General features: G+C 43.2%; 2 protein-coding genes across 2 annotated transcripts in view; one reads left to right on the top strand and one right to left on the bottom strand.

Moving 5' to 3' along the window:
- Positions 1-27,581, top strand: part of RNASEK (ribonuclease K) — a 303,790-nt gene that overhangs the window by 86,180 nt on the left and 190,029 nt on the right. The gene's annotated exons all lie outside the window — the stretch shown is intronic.
- On the bottom strand, positions 345-26,177 carry TEKT1 (tektin 1). Its single transcript, XM_050765364.1, has 8 exons — positions 26,054-26,177; positions 24,647-24,870; positions 13,977-14,142; positions 10,647-10,775; positions 9,969-10,112; positions 7,647-7,869; positions 1,116-1,312; positions 345-598 (listed from the first exon to the last, which is right to left on the bottom strand). Exons 2-8 carry the CDS (start codon positions 24,834-24,836, stop codon positions 391-393), a joined length of 1,257 nt encoding a protein of 418 aa, XP_050621321.1. The 5' UTR covers positions 24,837-24,870; positions 26,054-26,177; the 3' UTR covers positions 345-390.

Below are 27,581 nucleotides of genomic sequence, written 5' to 3'. Positions count from 1 at the left end.
AGAAAAGAAATTTTGAGAGCCAAGAGAAAGGTTAGCATCCCATCTCATGAGCAAGAGGGGCATGGTCTACATAGGTGATCCAGCCCAACTACTTTATTGAATTGAATCTGAACTGAAATATCTTGAAACCCTGTCCTGGGGCCCCAAGTCCTGTGATATTGTAAGAGTGGCCTGTGCTAAAACATGGATTTTAATTGTTAGGCAACCACCACACCAGCAGCATAGGAAAAGAAACTCGTCCCAAAATCAGCCCCCTGAGCGGGCTTGGAATGCCAGTCAAGAGGTTGCAGCAGGCTGGCTAGAGGCTCCGCCAGCCTGAAATGAGAGCTCAGTACGACTGTAACTACTGTTTACGATGTGGTTTAATGAGAATTGGAACTAGCCCTACTATTAGCAGACAGCATCAGGGCGGAGGCCCCCGGCCCAGACCCCTTGGTCTTCCCCGTCCCGAAGTGAGATGGACTTCCTCATCTGCATACACAGCACTTCATCAATATAGATGGTGTTCTCTTTGACCTGGATCTCCTCCTGCAGGGCAAGCTGTCTGCGATGCAGCCCTTTCAGCTCAGACTGAGCTTGGGCTAAAGTTTCCTTTAATCTGGGAGAAAAGGAAGAACAGAAGAGAATCATTTCTCTCTATGCATTGCTTTTTCAAGGGAAAGAATGTTCCCCAGTGTTCAGTGCAGGAGCCAAATTGACATGTGCTCTTCCCCTTCCTCTCTCCTCATGAAGACAGAGATCTCATTAATTTTAGAATAAAATGCATGCTGAAAAGGCCCTGGAAAAAAAAAAAAAAAGAGAGAGAGATTTCAAATTGGTGGCCACAGGCCAGATTCATGACGTTGACACCTTATGAAATGCTGATGTTTAAAACTGCAGATTTGACCTAAACATCTGGATTTGGGCTTCTGTAGAATCATTCAGTATTGGGATCCATTTTTCCCACGTCAACAATTTTGGCGGGAGGTGGTGGAGACTGCCCTGTAGCGGGGATTCCTCAAACATCACAGAGCAGGCTGGCTTCATTCAGCCCGCTGGTCACTACCTAGCCTCTGCTTGAGATCCAGGTTGGGACTAAGACCCTAAGGCCCTCTGCCCATTGGCTGCTAACCTACCTTGCAACGTTGTGGGTGATCTCTTGAACCTCCTTCATTAGCCTGTACTGTGCGACATCACGACACAGCTCCACGTTCGGCCGGTGTGTCCTGGTCTCCAAGCGCGTATGAGCCACCTTGGCTGGCCCTTCTTGGTCAAGGATGGCTTTTTCAAGAGCTGTAATATTTTTCTCCTGGGAAGCAATCTCTTCCATGACCTTACAAAAAGGATTAGAGTAGGTGAGGCCAAGCTGTGCTCCTCAAAACTCAACAGCTGACAGCAGATGCGTTGTGATCATGTAAGTTAGGAAGAGGGAACCTCGGATTTCTTCTTAAGCAGCATGCCAGAGTGAGTGTGATCTCTCTTCCCTAAAGCAGTGATTGCTGGTGGGCAAGGTCACTCACCCAGACTTAGAACCTTATGGACTCAAGGGGCAGGACAGGCCATTGTCACCTCATCTACCCACAGAAGAATGCCCTCAGCAAAGTCCTGGCTGGCGTGGGGATGTCACTGCTGCTCAAAGCTGCCTGCTCGCCTTGGTACAGGGTACCTTTGTATCGTGAGCAGAAAGCTGCCTATTTCCTTACACTCCTATCCTGCTAGCATCAGCTCTGTCCTCTGGAAGCCTGGGGAAAGAAGGAGCAGTTCGGTCTGAGTATGGTTGTTATTTTTGTGAGTGACTTTATGCACAGAAAAAGACTACTTTTAGGCCGGGCACAGTGGCTCACACCTGTAATCCCAGCACTTTGGGAGGCCGAGGCAGGCGGATCACGAGGTCAGGAGTTCGACACCAGCCTGGCCAACACGGTGAAACCCCATCTCTACTAAAAATACAAAAATTAGCTGGGCGTGGTGGCACACACCTGTAATCCCAGCTACTCAGGAGGCTGAGGCAGGAGAATTGCTTGAACTCGGGAAGTGGAGGTTGCAGTGAGCCGAGATCGTGCCACTGCACTCCAGCCTGGGGGACAGAGTGAGACTCCATCTCAGAAAAGAAAAGAAGAAGACTACTTTTAAGTTACTTGGTTTTAACAAAATTAATATTTATTTATTTATTTATTTATTTTTTGTTTTTGTTTTTGTTTTTGTTTTTTTTTGAGACAGAGTCTCCCCCGGCCCCCCGGGCTGGAGTGCAGTGGCCGGATCTCAGCTCACTGCAAGCTCCGCCTCCCGGGTTCACGCCATTCTCCTGCCTCAGCCTCCCGAGTAGCTGGGACTACAGGCGCCCACCACCGCGCCCGGCTAATTTTTTGTATTTTTTAGTAGAGTCGGGGTTTCACCGTGTTAACCAGGATGGTCTCGATCTCCTGACCTCGTGATCCGCCCGTCTCGGCCTCCCAAAGTGCTGGGATTACAGGCTTGAGCCACCGCGCCCGGCCCAGAATTAATATTTAACTGGTTTAAAATGTATTTCTTCATGAAGCATTTTTTTAAAAGCTTGTACATCTACTTTTGCAATATACACAAAAGTAGATAGATTAGGGTAGATAGACTAAAGAACCTCGTGTATCCATCATCAGTTTGAGCAATGAGCAGTATGTGGCCAATCGTGCTTCATCTATACTGCTGTCCATCAGCTTCGTTATTTTAAAACTAATCCCAGATATTATCTCCTTTTAAATATTTCACTTAAATATTTGAGTGTGTATTTCTAAGCATAAGGATCCTTTTTTTCTTTTGACATAACCACAATACCTTTATCACACTGAAAAAAGACACAAAAGACTTATTCTTTAATATTATAATAATATTTAGTGATGAAATTTCACCAATTGTTTCATATATTTTGGTAGAGTTGGTTTGTCCAAATTATATCCCAATGAGGTCCAGAAATTGCACTTGACTTTCTTAAGCTTCTTTTTAAACACTTCTTAAGCTTTTCATAAGTCCAGTTCTATTTATTTTTAAATTTAGCAGATATTAGCAATTACTTTAAGCTGATTTTGACTAATAATTGCTCCCACGCAAACTTACTTAAAGTCCTTTGAATATTTATTTAAAGCAGCATTTATAAATTTGATATATAACTTTTTAAAAGATTTGAATTATCTTAACAAATAAGACCTCTAGAGTTCTTAAATAGATTTGTCAATCTAACAAATTAGTAAAAAACGATGATGCTTTAAATTCTCTTAAACATTCTAATGCTGTCTTCAAATTTAAATTTTCAACTAAAATCATAAGGTTAAAACAATTATTATATATTTTAAAGAAATTTTTAAGAAACAGTCCAAATCTCTTAAATTTTATAAATACCTTAACCATCCAAAATACACAGATAACAATACACTTATAATAAAACTACTGCTGCTACGAGTGAGATCAAGAATCAGCAAACAATGCCTACGAACTAAATCCAGTCTGCAATCTGTTTTTGTACAGACTGAAATAAGAATTTATTTAAGTAATAGTCTTCATTTTTTTTAGAGCCATTTTAGGTTTAAAGAAAAATTGAGCAGAAAGTAGAGTTCCCATATGCTTTCTCCCCTCTACCTAGGTTTTCCTTATTATTAGCATCTTCCATTAGTGTGGTACCTTTGTTATTAATACAATTGATGAGCCAACATTGATATATTATTATTAACTAATGTCCACAGTTTACATTAGGGTTCACTCTTTGTGTTGTACATTCTATGGGTTTTGTTTGTTTGTTTTGTTTTGTTTTGTTTTTTGAGACGGAGTCTCACACTGTCGCCCAGGCTAGATAGCAATGGCATGAACTCAGCTCACTGCAACCTCTGCCTCCTGGGTTCAAGCAATTCTCCTGCCTCAACCTCCCAAATAGCTGGGATTACAGGCATGCCCCACCACACCCGGCTAATTTTTGTATTTTTAGTAGAGACAGGGTTTTGCCATGTTGGCCAGGCTGGTCTTGAACCTCTGGCCTCAGGTGATCCACCCACCTCAGCCTCCTAAAGTGCTGGGATTACAGGCATGAGCCACCGCACCTGGCCGATTCTACGGGTTTTGACAGATGTATAACTACATGTATCTACCTTTACGATATCATACAGAATATGTTTTGCTGCCCTAAAACCCCCCGGGCTGCTCCCATTGATCCTTCCTTCCTTCCTCCACCCACCCAAACCCTGACAACTGCTGATCTTTTTCATCTCCATAGTTTTGTCTTTTCCAGAATGTCATATAGTTGGAATCATGATTCATATCCTACAGTATGAGTTTCAGATTGGCTTCTTTCACTTAGCAATATGCATTTAAAGTTCCTCTCTGTCTTTTCATGGCTTGATAGCTCACGCATTTTAGTGCTGAATGATATTTCATTGTCTGGATGTACCACGGTTTATCCATCCATTCACCTATCTTAGCTGCTTGCAAATTTTGGCAATCATGAATAAAGCTGCTGTAGACATTCATATGCAGGTTTTTGTATGAATATAAGTTTTCAGCCCATCTGGGTAAATACCAAGAAAGGAGATCACTGAATCCTAAGAGTATATGTTTAACCTTGTCAGAAACTGCCACATTCTCTTCCAAAGGGACTGTACCATTTTGCATTCTCATCAGTAATGAATGAGAGTTCCTGTCGCTCCACGTCCTCAACAGCATTTGGGGTTGTCAGTGTTTTGGATTTTCTGTAGGCTCAGAGGTGGTGCTTTAATTTGCAATTCCCTAATGACATAGGATGTTGAGCATCTTTTCGTATGCTTACTTGCCCTCTGTATATCTGTACTGGTGAGGTGTCTGTTTAGATCTTTTGTTCAGTTTTAGTTGGTCTGTTTTCCTATTGTTGAATTTTAAGAGTTCTTTGTATATTTTGGATAATAATCCTTTATCAGATACGTGTTTTGCAAATATTTTCTCCCAGTGAGTGGTTTGTGTTTTCATTGTCTTAAGCGTTTTTAAATGTTTAAATGGCTGGGGAGAAAAACAAAAGCAGAATATTGTCATGTGAAAATTACATAAAATTAATTTTTAATGCCCATCAATAAAGCTGTATTGAAACACAGCCATGCTTATTCATTTATTTATTATTGCTTCTGAACTGCCATGGCAGAGTTAAGTCATGGTGACACACTGTATGTGATGTTCTCATGGCTTTGCACTGTTGCCCAGAGCACTATAAATCACAGTGACATGTTTATAACTTGACAGTTTTCCAACCGTGTATCACCATACAGGGATATCTTATTTTATTTTATTTTTATGTATTTTTTTTTTTTGAGACGGAGTTTCGCTCTTGTTGCCTAGGCTGGAGCGCAGTAGCGCAATCTCAGCTCACTGCGACCTCCGTCTCCTGGGTTCAAGTGATTCTCCTGCCTCAGCCTCCCGAGTAGCTGGGATTACAGGAGCCCACCAGCATGCCCGGCTAATTTTTTGTATTTTTAGTAGAGACGGGGTTTCACCCTGTTGCCCAGACTGGTCGTGAACTCCTGACCTCTCAGGTGATCCACCCACCTCGGCCTCCCAAAGTGCTGGGATTACAGGCGTAAGCCACCACGCCCGGCCATGACATCTTATTTTATTGTTTTATTACCAGTGTGTCTTTGTTTCTGCTCCTTAGCCTCTTCTCTTCCTCTCTTCTCAGTGCTCTCCCCTCCTCGCTCCTCTCCTATCTCAGATCCGTCTTTCAAGGCCTATACTAAGTTCTTATTCCACCAGGAAGCCTCTGCAGTATTCCTTGGCTAACATCATCATCATCATCAATCAACTAATTTTTATTATTTATATGTATGATATTATATGTTAATCATATATGCGAATTGTGTGTGTGTGTGTGAAATGTATACATGCCAGGCACTGTTCTAAATATTTCATATGAGTTGTCTAACTTAACCCTGGCTGGAGAAAACTATTGTTTCTTCCCATTTTATCAAGGAGGAAACTAAAGAACAGGGGGCTGGCCGGGTGCGGTGGCTCATGCCTGTAATCCCAGCACTTTGGGAGGCCCAGGTGGGTGGATCACGAGGTCAGGATATCAAGACCATCCTGGCTAACATGGTGAAACCCCGTCCCTACTAAAAATACAAAAAATTAGCTGGGCGAGGTGGCGGACACCATAGTCCCAGCTACTCAGGAGGCTGAGGCAGGAGAATGGTGTGAACCCGGGAGGCGGAGCTTGCAGTGAGCCAAGATCTGGCCACTGCACTCCAGCCTGGGCGACAGAGCGAGACCGTCTAAAAAAAAAAAAAAAAGAAAAAGAAAAAAAGAAAAAAAAAAAGAGCAGGAGGCTTCAGGGTCTCCCTAAGGTCCCACGGCAAGTGTTGAAGCCACAATTCAAACTCAAGATGTCTGGCTCTGACATCTACCAATTTCCACTAGGCTAGTCTACCTCTCCGTTTGCTGAATATTGCAGTTTCACCCTCGATGATATTCTGGTTTCTCCTGCACATCACAGAAATAAATCTTGTCCGCAGCTGGGCTCTGAGTTCCGGGAGGGGGTGTTCAGGATGTGGCAACAGGACAGGGATTCAGGGGCTGAGAAGGCCTGGGCTCCACTCCCACGCTGCCGCCTTGGGGCCCTTCCCCTCTCTGTTTTAGCTGCACCAGCAGTAAAGTGTAGGGTGGGCTGCCAGTGACCTGCTGAAGTGGGTAGCTTGAAATCCACCAGTGTGGGCGTATTTGTACTACAGATATCGACAAATTCTACAGGAAGGACCCTAATCTGTAGAATTTGCCGACATCTGTAGTACAAATGCTCCCACATTGTATTTGCAATACAAATACTAACCCCTCTGATATGGTTTGGCTCTGTGTCGCCACCCAAATCTCATCTTGAATTGTAATCCCCACATGTTGAGGGAGGAATCTGGTGGGAGGTGATTGGATCCTGGGGGCAGCTTCCCCCATGCTGTTCTCATGACAGTGAGGGAGTTCTCACGAGATCTGATGGTTTTAAAAGTGGCAGTTTCCCCTGCACTCTTTCTGTCTCCTGCCGCTTCGTGAAGAAAGTGCTTGCTTCTCCGTCACCGTCTGCCATGACTGTAAGTTTCCTGAGGCCTTCCCAGCCATGCGGAACTGTGAGTCAATTAAACCTCTTTCCTATATAAATTACCCAGTCTTGGGGAGCTCTTTCCAGTGGTGTGAAAGTGGACTAAAACACCCTCTGAGGGCCAGTTTACCAGCACAACACTGGATAACCAGGAGGAACGACTGGCTAGAGTCCTAAAGCTACAACCAGGTTTGGAGAAACTGACTTCATTGACTCCTGTAGCTTCAGAGCCCTAAAGGACACGTGAGAGCATGTCGTCCATTTCTATATTTCACATATGGAGGAATGGCAACTGGAGTGGGAAGACAGCCAGGCACAAAGCTGCAGCCAGCCCCTAAGCCTCAGGGTTCTGTCCTCTGCATTTGTGTTCTCTGCAGCAGTGAGTGAAAATGGAGGCCCAGAGTGGGGCAAAGTCCCACTCCAGTCCCCAAAAATGCAAAGCCTGCCGCTAAGCTGGAGAGAGAGGAATGACCTCTACCCACGAGTTAACCCAATATCCCAAGCCCAGAATTCTAGCGGTCTGGCCCAGGGGGCATTCTTGTTTTCCATGGTGAAACCTCCTGAATCTGCTCTTCTTCCATGCTCCCTCAAGGGACCTCACCTTGGCCAGATGAACAGCCAGCTTGTCCCTGGCATCCTTGGTATCCTTCAGCCCATTCTTGAATGCCGTGTCTACCACATCACACTGCTTGCGCAGATCATTGGCTGTCTGGGACAGGATTCGATCCACCAGGGCTTTCAGCGTCAGAGAGTTGTTCCGCTGCTTGTCAGCCTTCTCCACATTGGTGCTGGAGAAGTCCAACCAGTCTTCCAGACTCACGGAGCTGAAACAGACCCCACGCTTTCATTCACAGCATATTTGGGGTGGGGAAGGGGCTTGGGGAAGAGGGATGAGCTACACCTACCTCTCATCAGAAGCACCTAGAACGTTTCACTATCTCTAGGCAGAGCAAATAGTGGTCTGTCAGTATCAATAGCTGTCCCTTTGGGCAACCTCCCTACTCTGGCATTGGGCTGGCACCTTATAGACATTATCTCATTTAATCCTAATGATGGCCAAGTGAGCTAACTTTTCTAATCCCCATTTTACAGATGAGGGGAACTGAGCTCAGAAAAATGAAGTAACTTGGGTGAGATCGCTCAGCTAGAGATAATTTGAGCATCAAAATAAATACTAATGTAACAGATTATAATACACTGAAAAAAACAGAAACCATCCATCTATACAGATTGAAATAAACAAGTGAATAAATTACTAGTTTGAAGAGGAACTGTCTTCTGGAACGACACTGATGAACTTCAAAATAATGTTACTTGGAAGAAACCAGACACACACACACACACACCTAGCACATAATGCTGTTTAATGAAAACCTGGCAAAACCACCCTATTAGAAGTCAGGAAAGTTATTACCTTCAGGATGGAGGGAGGGACTATTGATTGGAAGAGGATAGGATGATAGGGATGGTGATAATGTTTTCTTTCTCGACCTGGTAGTGATATGAGGCTTGTTCAGTTTATGATTAGAGGCAGTCTCTGAGATGGCCCTTAGTGATCCCCGCTCCTGGTGTTCATGCCTTTGTGTAATCGCCTCGTCTTGAATATGGTATGAATTTATTGACTTGCCTCTCACAAATAGAAGGTTGTCACTTCTGGGATTAGGATATAAAAAGACTGTGGCTTCTGTCATCAGTTCTCTCTCTCTCTCTCTCTCGGATCACTCATTATGGGAGAAACCAGTTGCCATGTCATGGGACATCCCCATTGTGAAATTCACAAGGCAAGGAACCAAGACCCACCATCACCCACAATCAGGTTGGAATTGGACCCCATCTGGGTCAAGCCTTCAGATGGACTGCAACCCTAGCAGCTGGCTTGACTACAACCTCAGAAGACATCGAGCCCGGGGCACCCAGGTGAACAGGGCCTGGCTTCCCCACCCACAGGAACCATGAGATAATACATGTTTATAGTCTTAAGCTGCAAAGTTTTGGGATAATTTATTATACAGCAAAAGATAACTAACACAACGAGAATGCTTCGAACTTGTGCACTTTTCTATATGTATGTTTTATTTCAAAAAGAAGGTTTTAAAAATTAGAGTGAGTTAGGCTGTGATATAATGTTAACTGAAAAATGCAAATTAGATGTCACAGAAAAGGTACATAGTATAATCTCATTTTTACAAACTAAACAAAGTTTACCGTATGTGTATGAGTGCATATGTACATATGTTTGTATGAACATGCAGCTAACAGCAGTTATCTCAGTGGATGTAAAAATGGAAAGGGAAGGCTGGGCGCGGTGGCTCACACCTGTAATCCCAGCACTTTGGGAGGCCAAGGTGGGCAGATCACGAGGTCAGGAGATCGAGACTATACTGGCTAACACAGTGAAACCCCATCTCTACTAAAAAATACAAAAAATTAGCCGGGCATGGTGGCGGGCACCTGTAGTCCCACCTACTCTGGAGGCTGAGGCAGGAGAATGGCATGAACCCAGGAGGCGGAGCTTGCAGCGAGCCGAGATCGCGCCACTGCACTCCAGCCTGGGCGACAGAGCGAGACTTCATCTCAAAAAAAAAAAAAAAAGAAAAGAAAAAAAAATGGAAAGGAGAAAAATTCACTTGCTCTTTATACATTTTTAGATTCTTTTACTTGTTAAAAAGATGTATAGATAAAGGAATAAATTGTTTTAGTCTTTAAAGGTTTAAAGGTTTTATCTCAGACTTTCTTAGTGGGCCTAACCTGAAGGATCGGGAGCCTCTGGGCCCAATGTCAAGGTCACCATTCAACACCGCCTTTCCCCAAGCCCACCACCTCCAAGCTCTCAGCCAGCTGCAAGGACGAGTCACTAGGTCTTGCCTGTCTGAGAAGCACTGGGACATCACCAGCAGGGAGGAAGACGGCAAGGCTCACTCACTTTGGCTCAATCCTCACGGCGTTCTCAGAATATCTGATGTTTGGTGAGTTGTTGTTGAGCGAGAAGCAGATATCATCTATGGTCAGGGCCACAAACTTGTCCTTCAAATCCTTCTCAAGATTGTACTTGGCAGAGCGGTTCATCCTGAAGGGAGAAAGTAAACTGGGTTTCTGCCTCTGGAGTGCCCAGGTGGCACCCACAGGTCCTTGGGGAGGTCCTGGAAAGTGAAGCTGCAGCTAGGTCTGGTGCAGGATGATGGTACTGCCCCACCCCGACTCCCATCACCCCAACACTCACTCATACATCGTTTGATGCCTGGTGACAAATCAACATGACCAAACGTGGACTTGGAGATCCCCCTTCTACTGTGGCACTTTCCAGTGTCACCACTGCAGCCTCCTGTGTGTGAGGGGTCAGCCTCGCCAGTGGGCTCCAGCGCCCTCCAGTTTATAACCAGGGTGAAATCCAGCTCCAGCCCCACCATTACCAGAGGGCGGCTGCCATGTATGAGGGATGTGGCCAGCTCTTACCCTGAGTGCTGGGGCGATCTGGGGACACAAAGTGGGAGTGGGAGTGTTGAACCCCTTTCTTTCTGTGCCATGAAGCCCAGCTTTTGTGGATACTGCCTCTTCTCAAAATTCCCAGAGGAGATGTGGAGGGCAGGCCGAAGAGTCATACCGAATCTGCTCGGAAGCCTCCTCCAAGGTACGGGTCAGCAGAGCCATAATGCCCCGGATGATCTCAGCCTCCTTTATCAGCTCATGCTCCACTGTGTCATGCACCAGGTCAATGCCAACGCGCTTCTCCCTGGCAGGGGGAAAGGCAGCCAGTCAGCCAACACGTGCAACACGAGGTGACTCAACACTGGCTAATGTCTGCACACTCAGAACTACCTGAACAACTGATTTGAGTGTCACCCGATCCATCTGATGAGGCAGTGGGTGACAGGTATTCGTTGGTATCTATGTGACTTCAAAATATCCAAACACAAGGAAGAAAAATTGATTGATGACTGGTCACTTGGTCTGAAACATGCCAAATGGACTTTTTCCTCTCTTTTTCTTTTCTTTGCATTTTTAAAAATTATACTTTAAGTTCTAGGGTACGTGTGTACAACGTGCAGGTTTGTTACATATGTATGCATGTGCCATGTTGGTGTGCTGCACCCATTAACTCATCATTTACATTAGGTATATCTCCTAATGTTATCCCTCCCCCCTCCCCCCACTCCATGACAGGCCCCATTGTGTGATGTTCCCCGCCCTGTGTCCAAGTGTTCTCATTGTTTAGTTCCCACCTCTGAGTGAGAACATGCAGTGTTTGGTTTTCTGTCCTTGTGATAGTTTGCTCAGAATGATGGTTTCCAGCTGCATCCATGTCCCTGCAAAGGACATGAACTCATCCTTTTTTATGGCTGCATAGTATTCCATGGTGTATATGTGCCACATTTTCTTTATCCAGTCTATCATTGATGGACATTTGGGTTGGTTCCAAGTCTTTGCTATTGTGAATAGTGCTGCAATAAACAAATGTGTGCATATGTCTTTATAGTAGAATGATTTATAATCCTTTGGGTATTTACCTAGTAATGGGACTGCTGGGTCAAATGGTAATTCTAGTTCTAGATCCCTGAGGAATCGCCACACTGTCTTCCACAATGGTTGAACTCATTTACACTCCCACCAACAGTGTAAAAGTGTTCGTATTTCTCCATATCCTCTCCAGCATCTGTTGTTTCCTGACTTTTTAATGATTGCCATTCTAACCAGCATGAGATGATATCTCATTGTGATTTTGATTTGCAACCAAATGGATCTTTTTTCCCAAGAAGAAGAAAGTTTAAAATAATAATAATAAATTCAAAGACCTGTTTCCTTCCTTGATCCTCATTCAATGTTTAGACAAACAATTGAATATAGAAAGATGTTTTAGGGTGGGCGCAGTGGCTCACACCTGTAATCCCAGCACTTTGGGAGGCTGAGGCGGGTGGATCACCTGAGGTTGGGAGTTCGAGACCAGCCTGACCAACATGGAGAAACCCTGAATCCACTAAAAATACAAAATTAGCTGTGAGTGGTGGTGCATGCCTGTTATCCCAACTACTCAGGAGGCTGAGGCAGGAGAATCACTTGAACCCAGGAGGTGGAGGTTTCAGTGAGCCGAGATTGCGCCATTGCACTCCAGCCTGGGCAACAAGAGCGAAACTCTGTCTCAAAAAAAAAAGACATTTTATAGTAATAATAACTATTAATAGTAATAACACCAATAGTAATATTGCCTCCGCCAGTGAGCACTTACTCTGTGACAGGCATTGTGCTAAGCTTTTTATATATAAACATTCTTTCTTAGCCCTTTCAGGTACTGATGGGGAAACTGAGTTTCAGAGAGATTAAGTGACCTACCCAGTGTCACGGAACTGTGTATCACTTGTGCTTCTAGTCATGATGCCATCCTCCTCCCAAACTGACCCTGCTGCACGACGTTTTGCTCTTTTTCAACCTTGGAAAGGAGGTTCCCCTACTCACTAGTTGCGTGCCCTTAGCCACTATGTAACCTACCTGTGCCTTGGTTTCCTTTTCAGTAAAATAGGGATCATTATTAGTACTTCATAGGATTGTGGCACAGTACGAATGAGCTGTAAAAGCATAAGCTACAGTACCTGGCACACAGTATATGCTCAATAAACTTAGCAGCCTCTACGTTATCATTATCTTTAGGCTTAGACTTGGGCCAACTGGGTGTTGAGCTCTTTGACGAGCTGCTATTTCTCTTTGCTGCATAGACTTTCTAAATCTGGCTGGGGAGACTGCTGTCTGGTTCCTGCAAAGGGTCCTGGTTAAGCTTACGGAAGGAACAGGGCTTTCCAGGAAGACAGCGGCATGGTGCATTTGAGAAACTGCAAGGAGCTCCCCACACCTAAGCACATCCTGCTATTGGGGACGAGATACGGACCCAGAGAGGTCACTGGGGGCTCTATCGTGATGAACCTTGGTTTGCTAAGCTAAGAAGCTTAAAATGTATCTTGACGTCATTGGGGTTTGAAGGATTCTAAGCATGGCGGTGACCTGAAAAAATCTGCATTTGGAAAAGTTCACTGAACAGCCGGTGTGGAGGGTGCACTAGATTATAGGGGACTATGCTAACAGCATGAAGACGTGTTAGGACACTCCAGCTAGGGCTGCGGCAGGACCCAGGTCCGGAAACCAGCATCACCCCAGAGTAGAAAGGATCATTCTACTCACTGGATTTAGAGGAGGGAAACACTAATTAAAAGCACCTTCATATAGTGCTGTCTGGATTACAAAGTGCTTCCGTGTGGCTCAGCATGGGAGAGACATACTGTCCCCCGGGAGCTGTACTGTCTGTTCTCACCTTCTTCCTTGGCAACAGAACCCCTGGAATTTTAGCTGAGCACCTGGCTGCCCAAAGTAAAGCCAATCATTTCGCAGCTTCTGTTGGTGTGGCCATGTGATTAAGTTCTAGTCAACAGGATGCAAATAGAAATGATGAATGTCAGACCCCACTTACTCCTACTTGCTGGAATGTAGACACAATGGTTGGAGCTCCAGCTGCCATCTTAAACCATGAGGTAACATTAAGAGTGAAAGCCATGTGCAGTAGAACAACAAGATAGACAAAGCCTGGAACCCTAAAACTGTGGCCCACCACTCCAACCCTGGACTGACTATCTCTAGACTCTAAATGTAAGAGAGAAAGAAATCGTTTTCTTGAAATTCAATGTCATTTTAGAGTTTTCTGCTACCCACAGCCAAACCTAGTCCTAACATATATTTGAGTTGAGTTACTCAAGAGCAGAGTTGAGGCATGAACTAAGTCCAGTGCCCCTTGCCCTGTCCAGCACCAGGGGCATGCCGGGATAACTTCAGGCTCTAAAAGAACACCTGCTCAATTGCCATTTCTAACTCACCATCGCACACAGCCAGCATTTACTACCCAGCATCTCGTTTGTCACAACACGTGAATCATTTGAAGGACCTTCGCTCCTACCTGTATGCCAGGCACGTCTCAGTAATGTGCAAGGGCTCTTTCAAGCACTCCAGGGCTTTTTCCAATCTGATCTTATATAGGAGTAGATCATCGGTTACATTCACAAGCTGCTCAAGTTTGTCATCTAACTCCTTCTTCCAGAACCGGACTTCCTCGAGTCTCTGTTCTGAAGCACACAGGGAAGTTACACCAGGGTTAATCTATCCCAAGGTAGCTAACATTCGAATTAGCAACTTGAGGACTGTTGTAAAACTACCTGTGATATGCTCTTTTCCTCTTAGCACTGTGCTACTTGGGGCATCTTTTCATCTTTCTAAATGTTTACTTGCAGGAAGGAAAGGAAGATATATTTTCTTACAGTCTACATCAAATGTGTCATTCTACGCTCACTAGTTCTTTGGTGCCTACTGTTTTTAATAACTTTTAATTTTATCAAAGATATAAATGTGTGTTGTTTGAAAAGTCAAATAGTATCACAAAGAGTTGAAACTCTCTGACCTGTCCCCACCCATGCCCACCTTCTGGGGGCAGCCACTTTAAACACGCTTATCACTTCTTCTGACATTTGCTTATACTGCTATTCACTCATGATCAGTTTTGATATTATATGTTGATTTCCTAGGATGAAAGATAATGATTTGCTCTTAACCAACTCACACGACATACTTCCATCTCCCAATATAGTTGTATCACCATTTTGTTAAACAATACATAAGTAAACTTATTGTTTATTTACATTTTATAAATATGTAAATGTTATTTATACCTGAGCCCTATCATACACTGTGATACATTTCTTATAAAATTTGCTGTTTTGGGGAGGGGTTAAAATGGCATTTTTGCTTCACTTTCTTTTTTAAATGATAATTAAAGGCAGATTTATTAGGCACTATAAGTAAAAAATGACTATACTAGGAAAACTATATGTTATATATATTTAACTGATAATGAGTAGTTCGGCATTTGGATCTTAAAAGTCATAATGTACTGCTTGTATTGTAGTGTCAGTTTCCACTTCCATAAACTGACCCTGTTTTTTAAAAAAAATGTTATTGTATATATTTGAGGTTTACAACATGACGTTATGAGATAGCAAAATGGGTAGCATAGTGATTGCTTCACTTTCTTTATATTATTAACTTTTTCTCAATATGCCTTTAATATATTCCAACTTATCAAGTAAGCTATCAGTTTTCTTTCTTCCTTGGAGACGTCTCTCCTAGAGCATCTTCTCCTGCTGCAATCTTCTGCTGGATTTGTTCCTCTCTAGTTTGCTGTGTAGCTATCATCCTATGACTTTGCTTCCAGGAATCCCCTTCCTTCTTCTTGTGTTGCTGTCCCATTTCCTGGATTGTTTTCTTCCTCTTCCTTGATTTACTCTCTCAGTATGCTAACGCATATCCTTCAGTAACTTCCTAAGAAATGGATGCACATGAGGTAAAGTTTTTGAAAACCTGCAAGTCTGCAAATGTCTTTATTCTACCCTCACCATTTCATTCTATTTGGCTGTGCCCTGAGTTACAGTTCGTAACTCTTTTTTATTTAGAATTGTGACTGTGTCCCTCTATTTCCTTCTAATTTCCGGAGTTTCTGTTGAGAAGTCTGATGCCATTGTGATTCCTGATTCTTTGTATGTGACCTGTTTTTTCCACTCTGAAAAATTTTAGTCATCTTTCCATTTTCCTAGTGTCCTGAAATTTCACACTGGTGTCAAACTTATTTAATTGTTGTGCCACATGCCAGACATACCCTTTGATATGGTTTGGCTCTGCGTCTGCACCCAAATCTCATCTCGAGCTGTAATCCCCACCTGTTGAGGGAGGGACCGGGTGGGAGGTAAATGAATCATTGGGGCAGTTTCCCCCATGCTGTTCTCCTGATAGTGAGTGAGCTCTCCTGAGATCTGATAGTTTTATAAGGGTCTCTTCCCCTTTCACTTTCTCTTCTCTCTCCTGCCACCATGTGAAGAAGGTCCTTGTTTTCTCTTCCCCTTCCACCATGATTGTAAGTTTCCTGAGGTCTCCCTAGCCATGTGGAACTGTGGGTCAATTAAACTTCTTTCCTTTATAAATTACCCAGTCTCCCGGTATTTCTTTATAGCAGCGTGAAAATGGAGTGATACAGAGAATTGGTACTGGAAGTGAGGCACTGCTATAAAGATAACCTGGAAATGTGGTAGTGACTTTGGAGCTGGGTAACAGGCAGAGGTTGGAACAGTGTGGAGAGCTCAGAAGAAGACAGAAAGTTGTGGGAAAGTCTGGAACTTCCTAGAGACTTGTTGAATGGTTTTAATCAAAATGTTGACAGTGATATCGACAATGAAGTCCGGTTCAGGTAGTCTCAGATGGAGATGAGGAACTTATTGGGAACTGGAGCAAAGTTCACTCTTCTTATGCTTTAACAAAGAGACTGGCAGCATTTTGCCCCTGCCCTAGAGATCTGTGGAACTTTGAATTTGAGAGAGATAATCTGAAATTGGAACTTTAAAAGGGAAGCAGAGCATAAAGGTTTAAATAATTTGCAGCCTGATCATGTGGTAGAAAAGAAAAACCCATTTTGAGGGGAGGAATTGAAGCCAGCTGCAGAAATTTGCATAAGTAACAAGAAGCTGAATGCTAATTGCCAAGACAGTGGGCAAAATGTCTCCAGGGCATGTCAGAGATCTTCACAGCAGCCCTTCTCATCACAGACCCAGAGGCCTAGGAGAAAAAAATGGTTTCCTGGGCCAGGCCTAGGACCCTGCTTCCTCATCTTCTTCTTTTTAGATACAGGATCTCACTCCATCACCCAGGCTGGAGTCAGTGGTGCAATCATAGCTCACTGTAACTTTCAATTCCTGGGCTCAAGAGATCCTCCCACCTCAGCCTCCTGGGTAGCTGAGACTACACGTACACACCACCACACCCACCTAGTTTTCTTATTTTTGTGGAGGCAAAGGTCTCTCTATGTTGCCAAGGCTGATCGGAAACTCCTGGTCTCAATTGATCTTCCCATCTTGGCTTCCCAAAGTGCTGGGATTCCAGGTATGAGCCACCATATCTTCTCCATTTTCTCTATGTACTCTTTCTGAAACTCCTATTAGTTATTAAGCCTCCCAGATTGAGCCTCTAATTTTCTTGTCTTTTCCTTGCTGTTATTTTTTTTGTTGTCCTTTTTTCCCACTTTCTGGAGATTCTCAACACTTCTTTTGATTTCTAAGATTTTCCTGCTCTTATATTCTTAATTTCTAAGAACGCTTGTTCTCCAAATGTTATCTGTTTTAAAGACTCCTCTGCACATCCCAAGGATGCAATCTCTTCTCTAAATTCTTGATGGATTTGATAGTATATTTCTTCTTTTTCTCTATGAACTGTCTGTCTGCTGAGTTTCTGTGTCTTTTATTATTTGTTTTGGTGTCTGCTATGTTAGTGGCTTTCCTCGATTATTTGGTGATCATCTGATTTAGACCGAGATGCTAAAGTGCTACCTGGAAATGCTGTCTACAGGGACAGTGCTTGTCAACCAGAATGGTTTACTGTACAGAGTGATCAGGTGAGACCCTGGCATCTTGCTGGAGAATCCTCAAATGTTAATATCTATAGATCTTTCCTTTTGAGCCGGTTACTTTCTACTTTCTCTGCAGAGAAGTCCTCCAGTCTCCTTCCTGAGGGTAGAAACCTGGCTACCAGTGTCCTAGGAACCAGCTGGAAGAATTACTATGTAGACATAGGAATGAATGAATCACTAAGTAGACATTCATTGAACCCTTTAACCTTTAACCTTCTACTGGAGTGAGGGAGAGCCAGAGTGAAGAGGAAGTTCTTTTTAAAGACTTTCAACCAATCTTGTTTCTGGTTCTATCCTGACCCTTCAGCTTCAGAAGTAACTGGACGCATCCAGTTTTGAGCACTGCAAGATTTCTGTAGCACGAATCAACTGGCTTCTTATTGTTCTCTACCCACCCTGACTTTCTGCAGTCCCTAGGTCTGTTACCAGTTGACCTTTGCTTTCTAAAATCTTGATTTCATCATTTGTTTACTGTTGCTTCCTCTTTAACTCTGTGTGTGTGTGTGTGCGTGTGTGTGTGTGTCTCAATCTCTCTCATGCTTGGGGCATAGCTTTATTATTATTTGTTAGCTTTACTGTTATTAATTCTTTACTGCTATTTTGTTGCAATTCTAAAAGGAAGAGAAGACAAATGCATGTGCTTAATCCACCACATAGATTGGCGTCCTCCCATTGACACCTTGTAACTGATTTTCACCTCCACTGTGTACCCTCCACTACTCTACTGGACATCTCTTATCTCAAAGGTCACCAATCTTCAAGTCACCAGTCCAAATTTATTTTGGCTCAGCTCTCAGCCTCTTTGACATTAGACAACCACTGATACAATAGAAGACTTCCTTGCCTGTGAAACCTCATCTTTTGGCTTTCATAACCTTGGTTTCATCTTTTTGTTCTTCCACCTGAACTTCTGTTCCTCAGCTCTTCTCTTGGTCCTCTTCAACTCATGTGCCTTTTTCTTCTCTTTCAATACATTCTTTGGGTAATTTAATCTACACTTATGGCTCCCCTTACCCATCTTTATGTGATTACTTCCAGATTTCTAGCGTTACCTCTTAAATTCTAACAGGCTACCCACTGAACTGAACCTTCCAAATTCAAGGTCTTCCTCAGGCTTGGCCCTGCCTCATCTCCCTCTCATCTTCATCATGCTGCTCTTCCTCACATACTCTATACATCAACTTGGACCTCTCTACTCATTCCCCATAAATGTCACACTCATCCTGCCTTTATTATTTTGTCCAAGCTATCTCCTTGACTTCTGTTGTTAAAATTCATTCATAAATCCAACATACATATTATCGAGCACCTTTTCTCTCCATCTTTACTGTCATTGCCTTCATCTAGGCCAGCAACTTACAATAATTTTAGTTACTTGTCTTTTTACTTGTGTTTTGTCTCTCTTGCATAGTAGAATGTATCAGTCTTTTTCAATTTTATACTCCTAAGCATCTAGCACAGGGTCAGACCTATTTGAAGGATGAATGAATGAATGAATGAGCTCTGGTCCCATTAACCAGAATAGGGAACTACAGAAGCAGAAGCAAGTTTTGAAGGACAGTCATGAGTTCATCTTGGGATATACTTATTTTGAGGTGCCTGAAGGAATCTAGGTGGCAATATATAGCAAGTAGTTCTCTATTTCCCCAAAAAGTTCTCATGAGAAATTAGAGTTGAAGATTTCTATTTGCAAACCAATAACACAAAGAAAATAGTGATAAAATTTCTAATGAGGTCATCAAGAGAGATTGCATAGAGGGAAGAGAAGAAAAAGCTAAGAAGACCAAGAACAAAACACTAAAGAACACCAATAGGAAATGAATGGAGAAAGAAGCATCAACAACAGAGAAGAGGAATAAATGGCCAGAGAGAAAGGAAATGAATCAGGAAAAATTTGTGCCATAGAATTCTAAAAGTAACTGGACGCATCCCGTTTTGAGCATCCAGTATTGTAGAGAGGTCAAGTTGGATGAACACTAAGTGAGTGTTAGATTGGGAAATTGAGTAGTCATTGGATGTGACCAGTTGGAAGTGATTTGCCCTCTCCTCCAATCTGACGGTGCTTTATTGGTGCCACTTATGGGATGAATCACACCGTATCCTGGGTATCCTGTACTGGACTCATCTCTACTTTCAGACTGCAAGCTCCCCAAGGGCAAGCACCAGTCTGGTGTATCTGTATCATCAGCACCAGCACAGGTACTTGCAAGTTATTTTTAACTTTTTATTGAAATATCAAAAACCTATAGAGGAGTACACATATTATAAAATCATAAAATTCAATGCATTTTCATAGTGAACACACACGTATAACACAGACCCAACTCAAGAAACAGAATATAACTGGCATCCTAGGAGGTCTCTCATGACCCCTTCCAGTTCCTATCATGCCACACACCAAGGTAGACTTCTAACAGTATAGATTAACTTTTCCCTTTTATTTGGTTTGCTTTATTTTACATAAATAGAATAATACAGCACGTACTCATCTGTGTGTCATTTATTTCACTCAACATCTTACTAAGTTTGTAAGAGTCATCTGTAGTGTTGTGTATAGCTGTAGACCACTCATTCTCTTTACTGTAAAGTGTAGCAGATTTATCCATCCTACTGTTGATGAGCATGTGGGTAGTTTTAGTTTGGGGCCATTACAAATGGCACTCCTTTGGCCATTGCAGCATATATATTTGGTAAACATATATTCCTGTATGATAAAACTCTAAAGGTAGAATAACCAGGTGAAAAGTAGGCATATCTTCAACTATAGTCAATACTGCCAAAGCTTTCCAAAGTGATTATAGCAGTTTATATTTCCACCAGCAGAGTATGACAGTACCAGTTGCTCCACATCCTCTTCCCTCTCCTTTCTTTTTGTTCTCTTCCTTCTTTTTAATTGTAGCCATTCCATGGCTGTATAATGGCATCTCAACTTGATTTTAATTTGTATGTCCCTGATGACTCATAAAACTAGAGCACTTCTTCACATGTTCATCGGCTGTTTGAATGTCCTCACTTGTAAGGCGTCTGTCAAGGTTTTGTCCATTTGTTTGTTGAGTTATCTGTCTTTTTCTTTTGTATTCTTAAAAGTTCTTTATATATTCTGAATATGGATTTGTCAGATACATATATTGCAAATATCTTCTCGTACTCTTTAGATTGCTGTTTAGCCTTTTGATGAGGTGTTTTTGTTAAACGAAAGTTCTTCATTTTAATATAGTTCAATGTATTATTTTTCTTTTCTATGAATGGCTCTTTTCAGTCCTGCTTAAGAATAAGAAATCTTTGCCTTCTCCAAGTCATAAAGATCATAAAGATATTCTCCCCTAAGTGATGATTGTTTCACCTTTCCCATTTAGATATACACTCCACTTAGATTTGCAGATAGATAGATGATAGATAGATAGATAGATAGATAGATAGATAGATAGATAGATAGATAGATAGATAGAAAGAAAATACGAGTTAGGGGTTGGAATATCTTTTTTTTTTTTTTTTTTTTTTTTTGAGATGGAGTCTTGCTCTGTCGCCCAGGCTGGAATGCAGTGGCGCAATCTCGGTTCACTGCAACCTCCACCTCCCAGGTTCACGCCATTCTCCTGCCTCAGCCTCCAGAGTAGCTGGGACTACAGGCGCCTGCCACCACGCCTGGCTAATTTTTTGTATTTTTAGTAGAGACAGGGTTTCACCGTGTTAGCCAGGATGGTCTCGATCTCCTGACCTTGTGATCCTCCCGCCTTGGCCTCCCAAAGCGCTGGGATTACAGGCATGAGCCACTGCGCCCAGCCGGAATGTCATTGTTTTATATGAATATCTAATTGGCCAATTAGAAAAGGCTCTCCTTTTCCCATTACACTGTAGTGTTGCTTTGTCATACTCAGATGAATGTGTGTGGGTTTGTTTGTGGACTCTGTCATGTTTCATTGGTCAACAGGTCTCTCCCCACTTATACTTTGCTGTCTCAGTTGCCATAGCTTTGTCACAGCTCTCAGTACCTATGGTAGAAGTCTTCCAACTGTGTTCTTCTTTAAGATAGTTGTGCCTATTTTTTTTATTTTCTTTCTTTTGAGATGGCTTCTCGCTCTTGTCGCCCAGGCTGGAGTGCAGTGGCACGATCTTGGCTCACTGCAACCTCCGCCTGCCTGCCGGGTTCAAGCAATTCTCCTGCCTCAGCCTCCTGAGTAGCTGGAATTACAGGTGCGCGCCACCACGCCCAGCTACTTCTTTTATACTTTTAGTAGAGACAGGGTTTCACTATGTTGGTCAGGCTGGTCTCAAACTCCTGACCTCAGGTGATCCACCTGCCTCAGCCCCCCAAAGTGCTGGGATTACAGGCATGAGCCACTGCACCCAGCCTAGTTCCTATTCTTGATGCTTTGCATTTCCATATGAATTTTAGAAGCAGTTTGCCAATTTCACCATAAAACCGCCGAGATTTGCATTAGCACTGCATTGAATCTATAGATTAATTTTTGAAGGGAATCAACACTTTTAAATACTAGGCTTTCCAATTCATTAACTCATAAATCCCTGCATTTACTAAGAGTTTCTTTAATTTCTTGCAAAAATGATTTTTCAGTGCAAAACACTTGCACATCTTTTGCTAGATTCATTCCTACGTATTTGATTTTTTAATGCCTAATGGCTAATTTTTAAAATGATTCAATGAATCAATGAAGGTTCACTTTTTCCCATATATACTGAAACACAGTATTGTAAAAATGAATAATGCCTTCTCTTTTTTCTTTTGAGACAGAGTCTCGCTCTGTCACCCAGGCTGGAGTGCAGTGGCGCAATCTTGGCTCACTGCAACCTCCATCTCCTGGGTTCAAACGATTCTCCTGCCTCAGCCTCCTGTGTAGCTGGGACTACAGATGCGTGCCACCACACCCGATACATTTTTTGTATTTTTAGTAGAGACAGGGTTTCACTGTGTTAGCCAGGATGGGCTCGATCTCCTGACCTCGTGATCTGCCCACCTCATCCTCCCAAAGTGCTGGAATTATAGGCCTGAGCCACCACACCCAGGTGCCTTCTCATTTTTAACACCTATCTATTTGCACAATTATTTAGAACAGGCCTATTTGCAGGGTGGTATCAATGTAAGGGTCAACCTATAAGGAGAGCCTAACATCTAACATTGCTGACCTGAATGAAAGTTTAGTTTATTGGAAATTAGAAACTACAGTCCTCAGACCAGGTTTGATCCACAAATGTGTTTGTACAGCTGGCCCAGTGTTATAAATAAATTAAATCAGTTACCAACATTGAAAACGTGAATAAATTCCAGCTTTCCAGATTTTCTTGAAAAAAAAAAAAATCCAACAATTAGGCAACACTGGGCCCATGTTCTTTCTTGGAAGAAATGGGTTGAAATCGAGTAGCACCTTCCTCCTTAGATGGGGCACATGTTCTCCAGGTCCCCACAGTCTCTACTAAACCCTAATGCCTTACACCCAACCCCTATGCTACCTGCTTGGTCCCTGTAGATAGTTGAGTTGGTGACCCCTGGTTAATCCCTTTTTGGCATTTATGAGATATTGGTTGTTTGTTTTGTTTTATGTTTATTTTTGTTTTGATTATTTAAGGACACTATCTTTTGTTTTAATGTGCTTTCCTGAGATATTTGCTAAAGAACACTACCTTTTAAATACTGTGTTAGGCCAGGTACAGTGGCTCGCGCCTGTAATCCCAGCACTTTGGGAGGCCGAGGCAGGTGGATCACCTGAGGTCAGGAGTTCAAGACCAGCCTGGCCAACATGGTGAAACTCCATCTGTACTGAAAATACAAAAATTAGCCAGGTGTGATGGCGTATGTCTGTAATCCCAGCTACTCGGGAGGCTGAGGCAGGAGAAGCTCTTGAACCTGGAAGGCAGAGATTGCAGTGAGCTGAGATTGTGCCACTGTACTCTGGCCTGGGTGATGCAGCGAGACTCTGTCTCAAGAAATTTAAATAAATATAAATAAGTACTGTTTTAAGTAAGGAATTGTCAAGAGGAAATGACTCTTCTTTTAAGACTCAAGTAAATGTTCTTCTCTAGAAAAACTTTTCCAGTGTTTCATGTCTACTCCACCCCTGTCTTTGTTCCCCCACCCCAGCACCTATCTGGTTATACAATTGTCCCTTGGTATCCTCGGAGGATTTGTTCCAGAGTCCCTGACAGATACCAAAATCCATGGATGCTCAAGTCTTTTATACAAAATGGTGTAGTGTTTGCATTTAACCTATGCACACCCTCCCATGTACTTTCCTTTTCTCTTTTCCTTCTTTCTTCCTTCTTTCTTTTTCTTTCTTTCTTTCTTTCTTTCTTTCTTTCTTTCTTTCTTTCTTTCTTTCTTTCTTTCTCTCTCTCTCTCTCTCTCTCTCCCTCCCTCCCTCCCTCCCTTCCTTCCTTCCTTCCTTCCTTTCTTCCTTTCTTTCTCTCTTTCTCTCTTTCTTTCTTCTTTTCTTTTTCTATTTTTTTTTAAGAAACAGGGTCTTGCTGTATCACCCAGGGTGGGCTCTAACTGCTGGACTCACGCGATCCTACTGCCTCAGCCCTCCAAGTAGCTAGGACTCCCAGCAGCTGCTACCACACCCAGCCAGTATACTTTAAATCATCTCCAGCTTACTTATAATACCTAATACAATGCAAACACTATGTAAATAGTTGTTGAACTGTATTGTTTCTATATGTATTTTTAATTGTTGTATTGTTATCTTTTATTGGTTTTTTTCCTAAGTATTTTGGACCTACAATTGGCTGAACCCATGGATACGAAGTGCTGACTGTATTCTGATGATTAATTTTTTTGTCTTTATCCTCTTCAAGCTAAAAGCCCCTACAAAGCAGAGATTCTGATCATTCCCTGTGATATGCCTCATGTGTAGTATATAGATGCCCATAGATGCTCAATAACTGTGCATCAAATCAACAAATAAATGAATGATGGGTGGCTGAAAATCAGACTGGGTTACCTTGTGTCTATCTTAGGGCAGTGAACTTAAACATAGAATCTGGGGAATACACTCGATTTTCTCTAATACTCAAGAATAATACGTTGCCACACCTGAACATGACACTATAGCTAAGCTCATCAGCCTCATCCTAGCATGTTCGCGAATATGCCAAGCATGTTTTCTTACCTAGTTTCTTGTTCACATCACTTTGAGATTTTCTTGTAGTCTTTCCAATTTCATCCACAAGCCTCTGGCTTTCTGCGACCAGGCGTTCCGATCGGGACCTTTGGGCATCTGCTCTGTGGTACTGGTTCTTGTTAGCAATGTGCCACTCTGAGGGCAGGAACTTGGGCGGAGGTTGTAATAGTTTAGCCATTTGAGGTTTCCAAAGTCCGGATCAGAGGTAGACTCTTTTAGATTAAATGAAAGCAATTTGTCCTTTTTATGTCAATTTTTATTAAAGCATGACATACATATGGAAAGTTGAATAAATCATGATCTGTACACAAAATGAATCCACCTGTGTAGCTGGCACCCAAACCAAGAAACAAGCATTACCGGCATCTCTAACCTCTTCCCAGTAACTCCACCTCAAGCCCCTCAGGGTAACCAGTATCCTGACTTTTAACGCTACAAATTCGTTTTGCTGTTTTTGAATTTAACATAAATGGAATCATACTGTGTGTATTATTTTGTATCTGACTGCTTTAGCTCAACATTAGAATTGCGAGGTCGTGGAGTAATGTTCTGCCAAACAGATGAACCCAGACATGTTTTCTAGGAGAAGAAGAGGAAGAAGAAGAGGAAGAGGAAGAGGAAGAAGAAGAAGAAGAAGAAGAAGAAGAGGAAGAGGAGGAGGAGGAGGAGGAAGAGTAGGAGGAGAAAGAGGAGGAGGAGGAGAAGGAGGAGGAGGAGAAAGAGAAGGAGGAGGAGAAGGAGAAGGAGGAGGAGGAGGAAGAGGAGGCGGAGGAAGAAGAAGAAGAGGAAGAGGAAGAAGAAGAAATGTGACGTGTAAACTGACAACTGGGTATCGAACCTGTTCAACACGTAAAAGAATCTAAAAACTTCCAGGACAAAGGAAAGGAGAGGACAGGAAGGGGAACAACACAGGGGAAGCCAGCTGGCAGAAGCTGTCGGCAATGGAAACACTAAAATTACCCACTTCATCTCCATACAACTCTGATGGACCGTGAGAACTGTCTTCCTCAGATAGGGCTGAAATCTGCCCCCAATTCCAACTCTACCTCAAAGTCTGAGCCGCTGCTTTTAGGGGCCTCTGGATCTCTGAAGCCTTCACATATGTAAAGATGAAACTAGAGTCAGATCTTGACCAGGCTGAGAACCGCAGCCCACCCAGCCCCCTCAGACAACATGGAGTTTCTCCATTTCTTCCTAGTCCAGTCCCTTTTATGACTTCTACCAAATTTATCTGAGTGTGGAGCCCAGCATTTAACCCAAGACTCCTGGATAAGTCTGAGTAGTCCCCAGAGAGGTGGGGACCTAAATTAGGGCTCATCCCCACGCCATGAGGATTTGGTTAGGCGGGGAGGGTTGCGGGTGGGGGTCGGTGGGGTAGGGTCAAGGTTTACTTACCTCAGCGCCACACAGAACCACTTCGCAAGCTCGGGATGGGAGCCTCCTTACCCTAAATGGAGCTTCCAGCTCTTGCAGAACAAAGAGGTAAACATCGCGGTCTCCATGACAACAAGTGACGCGTTGCCAGGGCAAAGAGGGCGGGTTCCGCCCCGAGCAGCCTTGCCTCAGTGGCTTGGCGCAGGCGCAAATTCTGCGGACTCCAGAGCCAGAGACCCGGGAGTGTGGCGTGTGAGAAGGGTAAGGCCAGATGCTCCGGCCACCTCAACCTACCGCGAAGACGCGGGTCACCAAGCAGAATACAGCAGCCAAAGCCCCGAGCTGGGAGTCAGGAGACCTGCGTCCAGTCCGGGCCCTCCCGCAGGCCGAATCATCTCGGGTCGCGCTGCACCCCGGGTCTCGGACTCCCCGGGTATACAATGGGGTTGGGCTGGGTGATGCCTCCAGGCCCTCGCAGTGGCAGGTGAAATTGAGGGTTAAAAATCAGGAAAGCAAGTTGATGGATTATGTAAGCTCCAATGAGTTTCCTCCAGCGTTTGTATAGGTCTGTTACCACCACTGGCTTATTTCTGCGTGGGACGCCCGCTAGGGCACTCCCTGAGGGTAGGTGTGAGTAGGACGCCTTCAGACAAACACTCCAGAAGTCACTCTACATCCACTAGGAGATGGAAAATATGGGAGAAAAATTAAATCAGAGGGGATAGGTCCAGAAGATTTAATATTTGTCAAGTAGGACTTCCAGAAGGAAAGAAAAAAAAATGGCAAAACAATTATGAAGGTGAGAGACATAACCTGAGCTGAAGACTCAAGTCTTTAGATTAATGACCCAAGGCCGGGCGCGGTGTCTCACGCTTGTAATCCCAGCACTTTGGGAGGCCCAGGAGGGCGGATCACGAGGTCAGGAGATAGAGACCATCCTGGAAAACATGATGAAACCCTGTCTCTAATTTAAAAAATACAAAAAATTAGCCAGGCATGGTGGTGGGCAGCTGTAGTCCCAGCTACTCGGGAGGCTGAGGCAGGAGAATAGCGTGAACCTGGAAGGCGGAGCTTGCAGTGAGCTGAGATTGCGCCATTGCACCTCCAGCCTGGGCGGCAGAGCCAGAAAAAAAAAAAAAAAAAAAAAAAAAAGATTAACGACCCACCTGAAATTAACACACACACGCCCACTCCTTACTTATAGTCCTCCCTGTGGATTATACATATAATCCATATAGTGATTAGCTCCAGGATCCCTCTCAGATACCACAATCTGCAGATTCTCAAGTCTCTTATATAAAGTGCTGTAGTATTTGTATATAACCTATGCATATCCCTAGATAGGCATACTTTACATCATCTCTAGATTGCTGCAATACCAAATACAATGTCTAATACAATACTTAATACACTGCCTAATGCAATACATAATACAATACCTAAACCAATGCCTAATACCTAATACAATACCTAATAGAATGCCTACTACCTAATACAGTACCTAATACAATATCTAATACAATGTCTAATACAATACTCAATGCAATAT

The sequence above is a fragment of the Macaca thibetana genome, chromosome 16, assembly GCF_024542745.1.
Source record: "Macaca thibetana thibetana isolate TM-01 chromosome 16, ASM2454274v1, whole genome shotgun sequence".
NCBI lineage: Eukaryota > Metazoa > Chordata > Mammalia > Primates > Cercopithecidae > Macaca > Macaca thibetana.
Note: the sequence above shows the minus strand (reverse complement) of the source record. Positions and strands in the feature narration are given on the sequence as shown.